This window comes from Patella vulgata, chromosome 5 (genome assembly GCF_932274485.2).
Source record: "Patella vulgata chromosome 5, xgPatVulg1.2, whole genome shotgun sequence".
In the NCBI taxonomy this organism is placed as follows: domain Eukaryota; kingdom Metazoa; phylum Mollusca; class Gastropoda; family Patellidae; genus Patella; species Patella vulgata.
The window spans coordinates 2,685,343-2,703,712 of record NC_065883.2 but is presented as its reverse complement, the minus strand read 5'-3'; the positions used below and the strand labels follow the sequence as shown (position 1 = coordinate 2,703,712).

General features: G+C 38.0%; 1 protein-coding gene across 1 annotated transcript in view; it reads left to right on the top strand.

Annotated features, from left to right (window-relative positions):
• The first annotated feature begins 1,046 nt into the window (after window positions 1–1,046).
• Window positions 1,047–18,370, top strand: part of LOC126821016 (circadian locomoter output cycles protein kaput) — an 83,644-nt gene continuing 66,320 nt past the window's right edge. Inside the window, exons 1-2 of the mRNA XM_050549263.2 lie at window positions 1,047–1,676; window positions 2,819–2,991. Coding sequence (XP_050405220.2) covers window positions 1,642–1,676; window positions 2,819–2,991 — 208 coding nt within the window. The 5' untranslated portion in view covers window positions 1,047–1,641. The remainder of the gene's footprint in view (window positions 1,677–2,818; window positions 2,992–18,370) is intronic.

Sequence of the window (18,370 nt, the reverse complement as noted above, 5' to 3'; positions counted from 1 at the left end):
GGCAAGCTATCGTTTTTCTTGTCATCTGTTTGAGAAGGTTTATATCTCGGGGTTCAAATGCATTTTTCAGCCCGAATTCTTCCTGTCAGAGGTGTAGGCCTTAGAGAAAAAACATGGCCCCGAGTTCACAAAGCATTCTTTGACTTAAGATAAGAATTTACTCCAACTTTCAATCACTGTTTATGAGAAATATCTTCGATCCAGAAACACAAAAAATTGCACATAATTTCTTATTAATGTATTGTATACATTAAAACAACAAAAGTTTTATAAAGGGCTATATTTTAGTTATAACAAGGCGAACAATTTTGAGTAAATTCTTAACTTAAGTCTGAGAATACTGGGGGGTTGGATGGCTTAGTGGTTAGCACATGCGCTCTGTATCATTAAGCCTGTCATTGAGTCAACTGGCATGGTTTCGAATCCCCGGTTGTACGTGACAAGGAGTAGGGTCGCCTGTCCAACCTCGTGGGTTTTCTCCGGGTCCTCCGGTTTTCTCCCACCGCTAAAGACCCCTACCCGCAAGCGAATTATTTAAATAAAATTGAACCATATGTTAGTCCCGAAATGACCTAGTTTGTGTCGAGTGGACCTTAAACCCCATTTCTCTCTCTCTCTCTGAGAATAGTTTGTGAACTCGGGGCCTGATTAGTGATCAAATGATCTAACACATGTGCTTTAGAACATAAGGTCTGTCATTGACTCAAGTGGTGTGGTTTCAATTCCCACCTTGTCTTGTACTAGATAAAGGCGTATAGGGTAGTCTGGGATTTCTCCAGGTCCTCCAGTTTCCTCGCATTGCTACAGATCCCAATTTCCCGAAATGACCTAGTTTGTGTCGACTGGCCTTTAATCGCCCCCAAAACACATATTTGAAGATCCTATATGTTATGCATGTTGTAATTGTTGATTATGTGACATTGCTAGGCAACCAATATGTAAGGTGATCTACACAAAACAAACGTGGAGTAAATGATTGTAAAATTAGACAAAATTATTTTGTTTCTTTTCAGGACATTACATACTTTGAGTAAATCATCTTAAATTAATGCGAAATTATTTTGTTTCTTTTCAGATTACGTACGCTGAGTAAAGGCAATTACATACACTAATTAAGACAGATTACATACTAATTATAGACTACATACACACATTGATTACAGAAGGTTACACACACATTATTACTTTCAGGAGATTACACAGCCGCTAATTACAGATTACATACATGTACACTAATTACAGATTGCACACATACACTAATTACAGATTACACACACACTAATTACAGACTTTATACAACACTAATTACAGGAGATTAAACACACTCTAATTACAGATTACATGCAACACTAATTACAGATAACATACATGTACACTATTTACAGATTACACACACACACACAATAATTACAGGATATTACATACACACACTAATTACAGGAGATTACATACAACACTAATTACACTAATTACAGGAGATTACACATACACTAATTACAGGAGACTGCATACACTACTTACAGGAGATTACACATACACTAATTACAGGAGACTGCATACACTAATTACAGGAGATAACAAACACTAATTACCAAACACCTGATTCGGTTATCATTTAGTTGATGAATTGAAGAAGTCAAAATGTCTGATGGTATTACTCCACACAGATTAACAAGGTAAGGTTTACAAATTGATCATTTAAACTACAGTCTACACTTATATTGAATTCCAACTGCCAAGGGTTCTTTTATGTGCACTCCAAAGTGTGCACGGGTCCTTGGTTTTTCGTCCCATCCGATTGACTATATGTTGTCCCTTGCCAGGCCCTCTGTCCTACACCACTGACCACGGGAAACCATGCCGGAAAATCCTAAGAAACTTCTCGAATGAAACCATGTTCGAACACAGGACCTTCGGGTTAGCAAGCCAACGTTTTACTCACTGAGCCACTGGGGCTCGCTTTTACTTTTAAAAAAAAACCAGACAACAAGTGAATCATATTATTGAAGATACATTATATAATATTTAGATAAAGAACTAGGCATTCTTGCTATAATAGTTCGAAAACAGATAATGTAAAATGAATAATTTGAAAAGTTCATTCAAATTACTCTTTTGCGAGCGAAGATATTAGCCTTTGAAGGTTTGACAAGATGTGTGCAATAATTTCAACAACCGTACTGGTTGTTCGAAGCTAAGTCTCGCTCCTCCATTTTTAGCATTTTTAGCTGAACTGTTCTAATCTATTTAATATCGGAGAAATCTGATGCCATCGAGTGTTGATTATGGTCTGGATAAGTTAATTAATGTCTAATTAAACATACATTATGCAAGAGCTAAATCTGATTATTGCAGGTCTTTCTTTAGGCTTGAAATGTTATCTAAATTATTAATTAAACATTAATTAACCAATTAACATTAATCCAAACCATAATCAACTCTAGATGGCATCGCTAGCCTGCGATCTTTAGTGGATTATGAGCCGATTTACTGCATAACTTTCCTTCACGATTTAACGATTAAATGGATAAATGCTGTTTATCGTACTGACCTTAGTAATGATGATCGAGGCTGTGCGGAAATTTCAATCGTTTAGTTCTCGGTTCATAGTGGATCAATTTGACTGAAATTTTCAGCAAATTGCCTTTACATTATCTAGTTTTTAACTATTATAGTGAGAACTGCCAACTCGTTATCGAATCTCCCATAATGTATCTTTAATAATTTAGAAAACATTTCAGACCTAAAGAAAGACCTGCAATAGGCAGATTTATCTCTTGCATAATGTATGTTTAAATGTTTTGTTTATATTTGTTAGAGGAGAGAAGGCAAAAATAGCAGCCAAACTTCGTCGGGATAAAGAGGCCGTAGAAATGTCAAATTTGATTAGCGAAATACCAGTTGTACCAGAGAAACTAGAGAAGTTAGATAAATGTTCAATGATCCAGGTTGCCAGTTCTTACATTAGATTAAAAGACTACTTGAAGAAAGGTAGGAGTTTATTTATATACAATCAAATCTGTCACATGTCAATCACATGACCTATATCTACCAATCGGATTAAAATACAGATCTATATTTCGTTTCGTTTTTTAATACTTTCGATGCCCTGCACTACATGAAGATCTGACTGGTTATAGCGGAAGGTCGCATCAGAGGTCATATGATTGGCTTTTGACCCTATGATGTCAGACATTTGATTAAACAACCAGCGTTGATGTTTTTAGTGGGTTACCCACAGTTCTGTGCACCTAATGGCAAAAGCTTGCCGTAACAGACCGTTTTATTGGCTAATCCCTCACATCATCCAGAAAGTGGGTTATATAACAACTCTGCCAGATCCCAGTGTAGTAAAGACAAGTAAAACAAACTTTTGAACTAAACAAAACAAAATAGGGTCTGTGTTTTAACCAGATTGAATATCTACAAGCACTTTGTCAGCCACAAATTATTACACAGACATAAAAACACTCATATAACAATGGACATATTGGATATACTTGATTGAACATTCCGAAATTTAATTGGAACAAGCAGAACTGTGACAGGATGCAATTCTGCATCACTTGATTGCAATTCTATCAATTTGTGATATTATGTCCCGACAATTGAGCATCCCCTATGTCCATGTGTTTGATTGTGCTGGGTATTGCCACTGCAGTGACGATGCGATACATATTAGGTTTCAGATGCTACGATATCACAATTCATAACCAGGTCAATATTTACCAAGAAAACAAATGGATAAATGATATTTTTAGTCCTACTGATGTCGAAGAAATAAAACTGTTTTGTATGACGATACTAATGTACATGTAGATCAAAATAAGGATGAAAACAATTAAGAGGGATAGGTTACAAAAAAACCCCATGAAAAACAATCGTGATACATTGATTTGACCTCTTGTGATTCAATATGCGAATCGTGAGAGTGAATCGTGATATATGGATTCAACGATTCATCGTGCCAGCTCTAGTGTTTAAACCATCTGACCACCCAACCTCAATATGTCATAACACATCAGTCTTATTATATAACAGCTACCTAAGTGGGTAAGACGCTGGCTCGCTAGCCTGGAGGTCGGGTGTTCGATCCCTGCATTGGCCGAGAAAGTTCATCCAGATTTTCCAGCGTGGTTTCCCCCTTGTCATTGATGCAGGATGGAGGGCCTGACAAGGACAGCTGTCTAGTCATTCGGATTGGACGAAAACCTGAGGTCCCGTGTACACTTTGGCGTGCACGTAAAATATCCCTTGGCAGTTGGAATTCGATATAAGAGTAGGCCGTAGTGCTGCTGCCCGGGCAAAATTTCCCTCATAGCACACTGTATGGCGTATGCCAGTCTTCATTAGCCCAGTTTAGGAGCAGAACAGTAGGACGTTAAACCCCATTTCATTTCATTTCATATATAACAGCTACAACTCTGTATTGATACATCCAAGCTGAATAACCAGTTGACGTAACTGTCCTAGGATATAGTTTGTGTCAGTTGACATCTGGAATTATCTTCCAAAACATATTTGGGAAAATGAAACATGAAAACTCGTGTATTTACCAAATACAGGTAGATGTTCTAGAACAATGTTCAGTTTTTCTGAAGTGCTTAGGAATCACTTTTAGATCTTAGAAATGAAATGAAATGGGGTTTAAAGTCCTACTGTTTTGCTCCGAACTTATCCGAATGACTAGACAAGATATTTGTTATAAATATTATCATTAGTGGCAGTGGCAGGATATTTGATCAACGATTTTCCAACAGAGGATTTTCTGACATGAACATCTGTCTCAATCATGTTGATAAGTAGAATCCTAACCCCAGGGGGGTTGGATGGCCGAATGGTTTGCGTGTGCACACTGTGTCTGTCATCGATTCCCTAGTTGTACATGACAAGGAGTAGGGTCACCTGTCCAACCTTGTTGGTTTACTCCGGGTCCTCCAGTTTCCACCCACTGCTAAAGACCACTGCACGCAAGCGAATTATTGAAATAAAATTGAACCATATGTTAGTCCCGAGACTTAAACTCTCTCTCTCATCGTACCATTGAAAAGATTTGATATGGACATTTAGTTTAATGTTAGATCAATTCCCATATTGGTAAAATTTTGACCAACCACAGGGTTTACATCAGCATAGTTATCTCCCTTATGTGACCACCAAGTGACCTATAACGCCATCAATTATTAATTTCTGTCATCTGATGAAATTTTGTATTCCATGCCTCAGTCAACATCCATAAAACTTAATATGGGAATACAAGAAATAAATGTGACAGATCACACTGTAACCTGAGTATCATTTAATCTTGGGTATTTAGCACTAATTTCTTTCACATTCATTTAAGATCCTATTTCATTTCTTATCTTTCAAATTGTATTTTATCTTACATGTGTTCAAGGCCATTTAAATTACAAATAAAAGGAAATGAAACTAAGATCTGTCTTTGATATTGAAATGAAATGGGGTTAATCTTCCTTCTTTACTGCACCGACTGGGCTAATGAAGAGAGAGAAATGGAGGTTTAACGTCCACTCGACACAAACTAGGTCATTTCGGGACTAACATATGGTTTAATTTTATTTTAATAATTTGCTTGCGCGTAGGGGTCTTTGTGGGTAAACCGGAGGACCTGGAGAAAACCCACGAGGTTTGACAGACGACCCTACTCCTTGTCCCGTATAACCGGCTGATGAAGATGGGCATACGGCATACAGTAAGCAAATTATTAAAATAAAATTAAACCATATTTTAGTCCGAAAATGACCTAGTTTTACATAATGGAACTTTGTTTAGTTTTAATTCCTATTTTAGATGATGACATACTAATAAATTAACAGGATATCATGATCTCCCTAATTACACAAAAGCACATAAAAGATCCCTTGGCAGTTGGAATTCGATATAAGAGTAGTCCGTAGGGTCGCTGTCCAGACAAAATTTCCCTCATAGCACACTGTATGGCGTATAACCATCTTCATTAGCCCAGTCGGAGTGGAACAGTAGGACGTTAAACCCCATCTCATTACATTCATATCTGTAACTTACGTACACAAATGAATCATCTTGTTATAACGATCAGATTCACACTAGGAGCCATGACCGAAGTTTTAATAAATATTTGATGTGTGTAAAAAGAACCAACTCCATTTCAAAGTGTAAATGTTAATAAACTGTGAGTCTGGAAGGCATTTATCGCTCAGATAAATAACAAACTGTGTTGATCAACTAAATTACAGAGAGATATAAATTCTGTCCATAATGACTTGAGGAACACAGAAACACATTTATCAAGCAGGATGTGAGAACTGAGTCTTACTTTGATGAGGTTTTCTATTTTCATGGTGAAATTTAATTGAAACAAATGGATTGAACTTGAAATCTCCAAGAAGGATGTTTATGAAAATAGTCTAACTTTGATGGTGTTTTTTATTATGAAATTAATTGAACCCAAACGGAACAAAATTGAAATTTTCACATTGTTTCTGGGTGATTGCTTTTTAAAGTTCTGATGCACCATTGGTATTTTTCGAAAAAATTATAAACATTTTCTCGATAATCTACGCCAATATATAACATTTAATTAAACATATATTATGCAGGAGCTAAATTAAATCTGCCCATTGCAGGTCTTTCTTTAGGCCTGAAATGTTGTCTAACTAAGCTATCAATTAGACATTAATTAACATATCCAGACCATAAACTCGATGCCATCTCTATATCCTGCGATGTTTACCGGATTTGAATACATTTTATGACGGATGATTCAATGTCAAAACGGATAATCAAGACTTTGTTTTTTATCGTACCGATTTTACTAATTTTCAGCATATTCTCTTTTAGTTTCTATTTTTTAACTATTATAGCGAGAGCTGTCAGCTCTTTATCTGATCTCCCATAATTCTCCTTTAAGAAAGGAAATGAAATGAAACGAAATGAAATGGGGTTTAACGTCCTACTGTTCTGCTCCTATACTGGGCTAATGAAGACGAGCATATGCCATACAGTGTGCTATGAGGGAAATTTTGCCTGGACAGCGGCACTATCGCCTACTCTTATATCGAATTCCAAGTGCCAGGGGATCTTTTACGTGCTTCTCCTTTAAGGAAACAAAATCTGCAAGCTTGTCTTGTGGAATTTTTTATATGTGTTATCAGTCCTCCCTACTACACTCCTGCAATAACTATTAATCTATAAATCATTGTTTACGTTCCATTCACTTTATTAATGTTGAAATGTCTGTATTTTATATCCCATCCATAGGTTTGTCTTTGATTTGTGTGTGTGTGTGTGGTGTGGTCCTCCTGCACTGTATGGATACGTGTGTTGGTTGTTTGTGGTGTCTGTATTTTGTGTCCTGTTCGTAGGTTTGTCTTGTGTATTTGTTTGTGTATGGTGTGGTCCTCCTGCACTGTACGTATTTGTGTGTTTGTTGTTTGGGATGTCTGTATTTTGTATCCTGTCCGTATGTGTGTAATTGCTTGTGTGTGGTGCTGAATACTGTCCTCCTTACTATTAATGTAAAAGATTAATTGGGGTAAAGTAAAAACAATTCACTATGATACAGACCACATTTTGTGACCACTGTGTCTGCCAGTTCAGTTACTAAATGCCATTGAAATAATTTAGTATTGAACAAGTTAGAAATAAACCAAGGTATACTAAATATTAACATGTAGTGTAATAATATAATGAATTAATATTGGTTTTATTCCTGCAATAAGTCACGTAGCTGCCTTTAACCTTGTACATGTATATCATAAATATTATTTATTGACTTATAGTAAGTATAACTATGAAATAAGAATTGATTTGGCGAAGGTTTAATTACATTTACCACCATCATATTAAAGTACTGGAATGTTAATGACGTTTTGACTCGATAAAGCATGGAATTTTGATATTGAATACATTTGCATATATGAATATGACAAGTGCAAAATGATTAACTCTTTACATGGGTCTTTATTTGTAAGTAGGGGTTGAGTGCTTTAGAACATTAGGTCTGCCATTGAGTGCCGTGTTGTGGTTTCAATCCCATGCTTGTACCACACAGCGGCTAAGTAAGAGGGATACATCATGGTTTTGAGTTTTTGCGCCCCCCCCCCCTTCAGTTTTTGCGCCCCCTTGAAAATGGCACAAATCATGCGGTTTCAACATTATAATCATAATGCTTAACCAGTATCCAACAGATACCGTGGGTCAGATATGCTACAAATCGATTCAAGCATCTTCCACACAGCCCAATATTTCTCGGTGGCACTAGGAGTAGGAGGGGCCCTCCCCCCGTACACACCATTGTTTTTTTGTGGGCCCGGATAGAATCATGGTTATATAGAGAGAGAGAGAGAAATGGGGTTTAACGTCCACTCGACACAAACTAGGTCATTTCGGGACTAACACATGGTTCAATTTTATTTCAATAACTCGCTTGCGCGTAGGGGTCTTTAGCAGTGGGAGGAAACCTGGGGGACTCATAGAAAACCCACGGGTTTGGACAGGCGACCCTACTCCTTGCCACGTACAACCGGGGATTCGAAACCACGCCAATTGACTCAGTGATACAGCGCGCACCTGCTAACCATTCGGCCATCCAACCCCCCCTCATGGTTATATAGCATTTGGAGCTAGAAAAATACCCTGCAATAGGCAGATTTACATGTAGCTCTTTCATAATACATTAGGATTCCGTACTTGTAATATTTATTATTCTGGCTGCCAACTAATTAAAGATTTAAGAGTTTTCAAACATTATATTTAATAAATGTGAAAGTTTGTCAGATTAAATCAGTCTGTAGATAATCATAATAAAATATATTTTAACTCTTGACAATAACCAGACGTGGTTGTTATTATAAATTAATAACTTTAACATAAAATATTAAATTTGACTCCTCTGATATGTTGTTTTTCAATTAGTATTGGACCAATTTGATTTCAGAACGGGAAGCTAAAATCAATTTTTTCTCAGAATTTTTTCAGTCAGGCCTAAGCATTTTAATACCATTTTTCATCTAAAAGGGCTATTGTGGTCGAATGAGACCAGAATGTCCCAGGTTCAGAATCCGTTGTGGGCCGATGACGAAATTTTCAAGCTTTTTTTCGCATATGACATGGGTGACACCTTTTGGAGCTGACAGGGAATGGGACAAAAAGATGGGGTCTAACTATGTACATATTTGTGTACAGGTAAAAGGAGCCTTGGCGGTTGGAATTAAATGAGCGAGGAGTAGCCAGAAACACTGCACTGTTTGAGCAATATTCACCCCCTACCCCTCTCTCTCTCTCTCTCTCTCTCTCTCTGGGGGGTTGGATGGCCGAATGGTTAGCACGTGCGTGCTGTATCATAAGGCCTGTCATTGAGTCAACTGGCATGGTTTCGAATCCCCAGTTGTACGTGACAAGGAGTAGGGCCGCCTGTCCAACCTCGTGGGTTTTCTCCGGGTCCTCCGGTTTCCTCCCACTGCTAAAGACCCCTACAAGCGAATTATTGAAATAAAATTGAACCATCTCTCTCTCTCCCTCTCCCTCTCTCTCTCTCTCTCTCTCTCTCCCATTTATGCAAAACACATTCAAAGCTGGAAGATATAGGATTTTATATTACAGCCCATTGTTTTTTGTATTTGCGATATTATGTTGCATGAAGAATGATTAAAACGGTTGATGCCAGGATGTGCAATGTATGTTCTCACATAAAGATAATAATACATTGATAAACATCAAACAATATTACCAGCAGTTATTATTTATTAACGTTGATTGCACAAATAAACGCCATGTTTCTCTGATGTATTTTAAATATTTATACCAGAATCAGTCGGTTGAATTTGTATTTTTTGGTACATAAATGGAGTAATGGGACGATAAAACTAAAACTATCGTTAATAGATACGGTTAAATAGTTTTATGATTGTAAGTCCATTTAGAATTGAATAATTGATGGATTATATTCCATGTATAATGTATATTAGTATAGATAAATTGCAGGGATTCAATCATATTGTCATAATGATTGTAAGTAAGCTTTTATTGCTTTTATTAATTCATATCGTAGCTCAATCCTGCTGTTTGTTAGTTCGATGTCAGATGATTTATCAGTGGGGCTTCAGTTTATATTATATTATTTGGTCATTACACAGATACGAATTGAAATGAAATGGGGTTTAACATCCTACTGTTCGGCTCCTATACTGGGCTAATGAAGACGGGCATACGCCATACAGTGTGCTATAAGGGAAATTTTGCCTGGGCAGCGGCACTATCGCCTACTCTTATATCGAATTCCAACTGCCAAGGGATCTTTTACGTGCATTCCAATGTATACACGGGACCTCGGTTTTCCGTATCATCCGAAGGACTAGACAGCTGTCAAGGGGAAACCACGTCGGAAAATCCCGATGACAGATACGAAGGTTGGACAGGCGACTCTACTCCTTGTAACGTACAACCAGGGAATTGAAACCATGCGAGTTGACTCAATGACAGACCGTATGGTTTCAACCCACGAGGTTGAGTCAACTGGCGTAGTTTTGATTCCCTGGTTGTACGTGACAAGGAGTCGGGTGGTCTGTCCAGCCTCGTGGGTTTTCTCCAGGCCCTCCGGTTTCCTCCCACTGCTAAAGACCCCTACACGCACGCTAATTATTAGAATAAAATTGAACGATATGTTAGTCCCAAAATGACCTAGTTTGTGTTGAGTGGATGTTAAACCCTCTCTCTCTCTCTCTCTCTCTCTCTCTCTCTCTCTCTCTCTTAAATAAAAAACATTATTTGAGGTAGGCAGATGTTATTGCGAAATATTTCACATTATCTATTTTCCGAAGTTGGATTGTACATCTGAACGACCATTGTGTCTGTCCGCACCATTGGTTGGTTATATATTTAAATTGTCAAGCAATTGATTACTGTTTGTTCTATTTGTTTATTGTTGTGCAGTTTTCCTGTTTTGTCTACGTTAATTTACATCCTCTATCTGTGTAGTGTACACAGACAGTATGCATATCCTGTTTACTATGTAAATTTACATCTTGATATGTCATATTTCAGTCAAGTTGACCCTCTTCAGATACAGTATGTAGACATTAGACAAGGGATAGGTTATATAGGGTTCCCTGTTTAAAATTGAAAAAACAAAAACCCCAAATCAACAAACCCATGTAATAACATTTAGTAAGTTTAGAATGTTCTTTTTTTATTAAACATGGCGTAATGTCACAGACTGTTTACTCAACTGTTTACTGAAATGATCAACATAACCATAGTAACTGATTGTAGCTAGGTGATTGGAGTGTTTGAGGTTAGTGGGGAGTGCACCAGATCATATTCAATCTGTGATAAAATTAGGTGTAAAAATGCAATAGAATAGTACAGCCCCCACCCCACCCCCTACAAATTAGGTGTAAAAATGCAATAGAGTAGTACAGCCCCACACACTCCACCCCCTACAAATTCGGTGTAAAAATGCAATAGAATAGTACAGCCCCACACACCCCACCCCCTACAAATTATTTGTAAAAACGCAATGAGTAGTACAGCCCCAAACACCCCACCTCCTACAAATTAGGTGTAAAAATGCAATAGTCGTACAGCCCCCACCCCTACAAATTAGGTGTAAAAATGCAATAGTGTAGTACAGCCCCACCAACACCCTCCACCCCCACCCTCCTACAAAAAGCCCCATCAAAATACAATTCCTCTGTATGGTTGCACCAAGTAACATGTAGGCAGTTTTTTATTTGATCTACAATGTGTTTGTGGAGATATGGACAAACATGCTGTCGACATCAGTATAGCCCCCTACCCCCCTCCCCCTTTACCCCTACTTAGAAACATTTGATTTGATATTCTATGTATCTGGCCTGATACATACAGACATACTGTCGACACGAGTATTATATCTCCAGCAGGTCTCTCCCGCTAATGGCAACCCACGGAAATGAAATGCTCATCTGTTATCAATAGGTTTAATTCTACCAGAAACAAATCTTTTATCTGAATTGACCAGAAAATAAACCATGGTTGTTGAGAATTATAAATAGAAGATTTGTTTTCCTCGTGAATTTATCTCTTTCCTCTTTGCGTTATATTTTGTGTAAGATAATACAACTGTCAAGTAAGATAAATCTTTAAAAAAAACGTTGGGAAATGAAATGAAAAGAAATGAAATGGGGTTTACATGTAATGTCCAACTGTTCTGCTCTGAACTAGGCTAATGAAGACAGAGATATGCCATACAGTGTGCTATGTGCCCGAACAGCGGCACTACGGCTTACTCTTATATTGAATTTCAACTGTCAAGGGATCTTTTACGTGCATGCCAATGTGCACACAGTACCTCGATTTTTCGTACCATCCGAATGAGTACACAGCAGTCTTTGTCGGACCCTCCGTTCTGCATCACTGACAAGAGGGAACCATGCCGGAAAATCTGGATGAACTTTCTCAGCCAATTAATGCAGGGTAGTATTAAACAAGGCTAGAGTTAAACACATCAAGTTGAAAGACAGCTGGACGAACATCAAATATTCCTGAAAACCCCCCAAAAACTATAGATTATTAAAGATACATTATGTAAGATTTAGATAAAGAGCTAGATATTCTTGCTATAATAGTTCGAAAATAGATAATGTAAAATGAATAATTTGAAAATTTCATTCAAATTACTCTATTGCGAGCAAAGATATTAGCTGTTAAAGGTTTGACAAGACGTGTGCAATAATTTCAACTACGGTACTGATTGTTCGAAGCTAAGTCTCGCTTCTCCATTTTCAGATTAAATCAAAATATGTCTGAACTGTTCTAATCTATTTAATATCAGAGAAATCCAATGCCATCGAGAGTTGATTATGGCCTGGATCAGTTGATTAATGTCTAATTAATGATTTAGAAAACATTTCAGGTCTAAAGAAAGACCTTCAATAGGCAGATTTACCTATTGTATAATGTATGTTTAAGTGATATGTGCCATGTTTTGACAATGTGCAAGGTGTTAAATCAATTTGTGTTTTCTTGTTCTGAGAAATGATTTGATATGAAAATGATATTCTTGCGACAAGAAGATCAAACAATTTATGATTGGCGGTACATGTAGATCCTGTTCATACCCGGGATTAATATTGCTAAGCCAATAATAATCATCCTAGCTTTCCTCTTCACCAAAATACACAGAGTTCATGGTCAGGTCAAACAGCTCACATGGGATGTATTATTATTATTGTTGTTTCAGCATCATAAATGTATTAATCTGTTAAAGAGATGATCAGGGGACTATTAAAATGGGTCCCTCGATCCATCCGTCCGTCTGTCTGTCTGTACGTCACGTTTTTTGAGACACAATAACTTTCCTCCTAATTGAGCTAGAATGTTCAAACTTGGTGTAGGTGTTTATTAGGTCAATATCTTGATGGAGTTTGAAGATGATCATTTTCTGCTTATGGTAAGCAGAGATAAGCAATTTGATTGGTTGATGCTTTGGGACACAATAACGTTAGTTCTAATTAAGTGAGAGTGATGACACTTGGTGTATAGTTTCATTACATAATTACCTTGACTAAGTTCAATAATGAACATTTTCTGCTTAGGGTAAGCAGAGCGATAAGCAATTTGATTGGTCAAGACTTTGGAACATAACAACTCTGCTTTTAATTGAGGTAGAATATTTAAACTTGATGTAGATGTTCATTAGGTGAATGTCTTGACTGAGTTCAATGATTAACATTTCCCAGTAAAGCTAAGCAGAGCTAAGCAATTTCATTGGTGGAGAGAGAAATGGGATTTAACGTCCACTCGACACAAACTAGGTCATTTCGGTTCAATTTTATTTCTATAATTTGCTTGTGCGTAGGGGTCTTTAGCAGTGGGAGGAAACCGGAGTATCCGGTGAAAACCCACAAGGTTGGACAAGCGACCCCACTCCTTGTCGTGTACAACCGGGGATTCGAAACGACGCCAGTTGACTCAATGACAGACCTTATAATACAGTACGCACATGCTAACCATTCGGCCATCCAACCCCCCGTCTTTGGTTGGTGTTTTGGGACAAGATAACTTATTTGATTCTAACTGATGGAGAGGGATGAAACTTACCAGGCACTTCAAACCTTGATTGAGTTCGATGGTGAACATTTTAGGTTTAGATTTTTTTTATCTTGTATAGATAATCAGTTTGATTGCTAAATACTTTTTAAAAAGGTAAATGTGCAATTAATCAACATGTGTCATCTATTTATTTCGGGATTTGGGTGGGGGGACATCAGCCTCATTGTTGGCTTGTTGTTGTATTGTTACAAAACATATAAAAATACCTCATATCATGGACACTAGTGCAAGTGCACTAAATACAAAATATGCACATAAAACAGCTTCAAAAGTATTATAAATAGATAGAAATAAAAATGTGAGTATTTACAGAATACCTAATAAAAGACTAGTTTAAACCAAAATCATCAAGTATGGTATCGTGAGGTTAGAGTATTATTCAAGCCCTATTATAACTGAATCCTATTATGACTGTACCAAGAGCTTGGTTAGGGTATCGTTCAAGCCCTATTATAACCGAATCCTATTATAACTGTACCAAGAGCTTGGTTAGGGTATTGTTCAAGCCCTATTCTGACTGAACCCTATTATAACTGTACCAAAGGCTTGGTTAGGGTATCGTTCAAGCCCTATTATGACTGAACCCTATTATGACTGTATGTCAAGGGGGGATGGATGGCTTAGTGGTTAGCACGTGCGCGCTGTATCATTAAGTCTGTCATTGAGTCAACTGGTGTGATTTCGAATCCCCGGTTGTACGTGACAAGGAGTAGGTTCGCCTGTCCAACCTCGTGGGTTTTCTCCGGGTCCTCCGGTTTCCTCCCACTGCTAAAAGACCCCTACGCGCAAGCAAATTATGGAAATAAAATTGAACCATGTGTTAGTCCCGAAATGACCTAGTTTGTGTCGAGCGGACGTTAAGCCCCATTTCTCTCTCTCTCACTTGGTTGTCAATGCTTAGATAGGAGAGAGAGCAAAGATGTGTATCATACAGAATGAATATTCTACAGATGACTATCGTATGTAGCAACACATAATTAGTGATATCTTTACTATCATCTTGTGTTGTTCCACTTGGCTTAGAACTTCTCTCTTAATCTAAACAATCTATTCCCTAGTTAAAATAACACAAATTGATTCTTGATGTTCTCTCTCGCTGTGTTTTCATATCTTCAATGATATTTTCATTATATACTGTGTTGACAATAAGAAATTGTTCTTTGTTCAGATCATAATTAACTCTGAGTTACTCCAAGAAATCACAAGAAAAGTTTCGTTTTTTGTTTTAAAGATGTAAGATTGAGATAAAGATTGGACTGCAGGGGCTTTATAACAGTTAAAAAATAAATCGGCCTAATTGAAAATTTCAGTCAGATTACAGAGCAAAGTTATGATGGTTTGAGGTTTTGACTACGAGTGCCGTTAATTGTCTTGGGTTGCCAAGTACATTTGCCACAATTATAAACCAAGTCTCAGTTTTCTGTCTTTCAGTTGATAGTCCCTATTTAACAAATATTTGGTGGATATTGTCTAATCCGCTCAATATCTAGAGAGTTGATTGTGGGCTTGTCTTTGAATAAATGAGAGAGAGAGAGAGAGGAGAGAGAGAGAGAGGAAATGATGGAGTTTAGTGCCCAGTCGACACAAACTAGGTCATTTGGGACTAACATATGGTTCAATTTTATTTCAATAATTCGCTTGCGCGTAGGGGTCTTTAGCAGTGGGAGGAAACCGGAGGAACCGGAGAAAATCCACGAGGATGGACAGGCGACCCTACTCCTTGTCACATACAACTGGGGAATAGAAACCAAGCCAGTAGACTCAATGACAGACCTTTTGATACAGCGTGCTAACCACTCATCCATCCAACACCCCATAAATGTTGAAATAATAATTTATATAACATTTGAAGCCAGAAAAAATGGAAGACCTGCAATAGGCAGATTTAGCTCTTACATAATGCCTGTTTAAGTTATAGGTCTTCATATTCATAATGGCTGTTCAAGTTGTAGGTCTTTATATTAATAATAAGAGATATCTTCATTTCAATCTATAGGGCTTCTTGTTTGTATAGAAAATCTGGTTGGAGTTTTTTTTGCATTTGAACAATATCTCCTTGTGTAGAGATCAAAAACCAAAATAGCGTAGAAAACATTTAGTGAGTAAAAAACAGATTACCACCACAGGTAATGTAGCCAAAGAAATTCGCCAGATTTAGAATTTTATCACCAGTATTTTGATCGCTATTGTCAGAAATTACACTCAAGGCAGCGAAAGCACTAGTTCCACTTCCACATATTTACGAATTACAAGAATATGTTGAATATGTGTTCAACAATATTCTTGTCTTCATAACCGGTATATGTAAGGGAGGAGGTGGATGGCCGAATGGTTAGCATGAAAGCAACTGCATCATAAAGTCTGTCACTGAGTCAAATGGTGTGGTTTTGATTCCCCGGTTGTATGTGACATAATTGTCCACAATTGAGATACAGAAATCGTGGTGCACATAAAAGATGGCTTTGTCCTCAAAATTTCTTGACAGAATTCTCTCTCCTCGATATTACAGATAAAACAATAGAAAGTAAACAATGTTTATAATTTATTACATTGCTAGCCACTGAATGATCGTGTTGATTATTTGATTTGCCTGTTTTTCCTTTTCAATGAGGTGACCCCAGCATGACACAAACTGATTGGTCTGCCTTCCTGTTTAACGAACTACAGAGTGAGATTAGAATGTCACAGTTTGATTGGTCTGACGTCCTGTGAGATCAGCAGTAAAACAATTTGATTGGTCGTCTTTTCTTCCTGTTTTAAAGTGTGCTGCCAGCGGTGACATAATTTGGGTCAATTTCTTCAAAGTAATATATATATAATATGCATTACAGGCACTTTCAGATGTTATGAATTAAACCGATCAGATTTCAGCGAAAAGTAATTTAATCTAGGAAAGAAAGTTATCTTTTACAGTTGTGTCGTGGGGATAAAAAGGATGGCGAATATCGATCATGTAGCTTACAGAGGGGGGAAGGGTTACTATCGATCATGGTTGCTACAGAGGGGAAGAGGGGTTATTATCGATCATGTAGCTTACAGAGTGAGGGGGTGGGGGGCTAACTATCGATCATGGTACATGTAGCTACAGAGGGGAAGGGAGAAGCGGTGATGACTCGATCATGGTAGCTACAGAGAGGAATGGGGGTGACTATTAATCATGGTTGCTACAGAGAGGAAGGGGAGGGTGGTGGCTATCGATCATGGTTGCTACAGAGAGGAAGGGTGGTGGAGGGTGACTATTGATCATGTAGCTTACATAGAGGAAGGGGTGGTGACTATCGATGATGGTAGTTTACAGAGGGGTGGGGGGGTAACTATCGATATTGGTTGCTACAGATAGGAAGAGGGGTGACTATCGATCATGGTAGTTTACATGGAGGAAGGTGACTGCCGATCATGTAGTTTACAGAGAGGAAGGGTGGTGAATATCAATCATGGTGACTATCAATCATAGTAGCTACAGAGAGGATGGGGGAGGGGTAACTATTAAACATGGTTGCTACAGAGAGGGAGGGGGAGGGGGTAACTATCAATCATGGTTGATACAGAGAGGGAGGGGGAGGAGGTAACTATTAATCATGGTTGATACAGAGAGGGAGGGGGAGGAGGTAACTATTAATCATGGTTGCTACAGAGAGGGAGGGGGTAACTATCAATCATGGTTGATACAGAGAGGGAGGGGGTAACTATTAATCATGGTTGCTACAGAGAGGGAGGGGGTAACTATTAAACATGGTTGATACAGAGAGGAAGGGGGTAACTATTAAACATAGTTGATACAGAGAGGGAGGGGGTAACTATTAATCATGGTTGATAGAGAGAGGAAGGGGGTAACTATTAAACATGGTTGCTACAGAGAGGGAGGGGGTAACTATCAATCATGGTTGATACAGAGAGGGAGGGGGTAACTATTAATCATGGTTGCTACAGAGAGGGAGGGGGTAACTATTAAACATGGTTGATACAGAGAGGGAGGGGGTAACTATTAAACATGGTTGATACAGAGAGGGAGGGGGTAACTATTAATCATGGTTGCTACAGAGAGGGAGGGGGTAACTATTAAACATGGTTGATACAGAGAGGGAGGGGGTAACTATTAAACATGGTTGATACAGAGAGGGAGGGGGTAACTATTAATCATGGTTGATACAGAGAGGGAGGGGGTAACTATTAAACATGGTTGATACAGAGAGGGAGGGGGTAACTATTAATCATGGTTGATACAGAGAGGGAGGGGGTAACTATTAAACATGGTTGATACAGAGAGGGAGGGGGT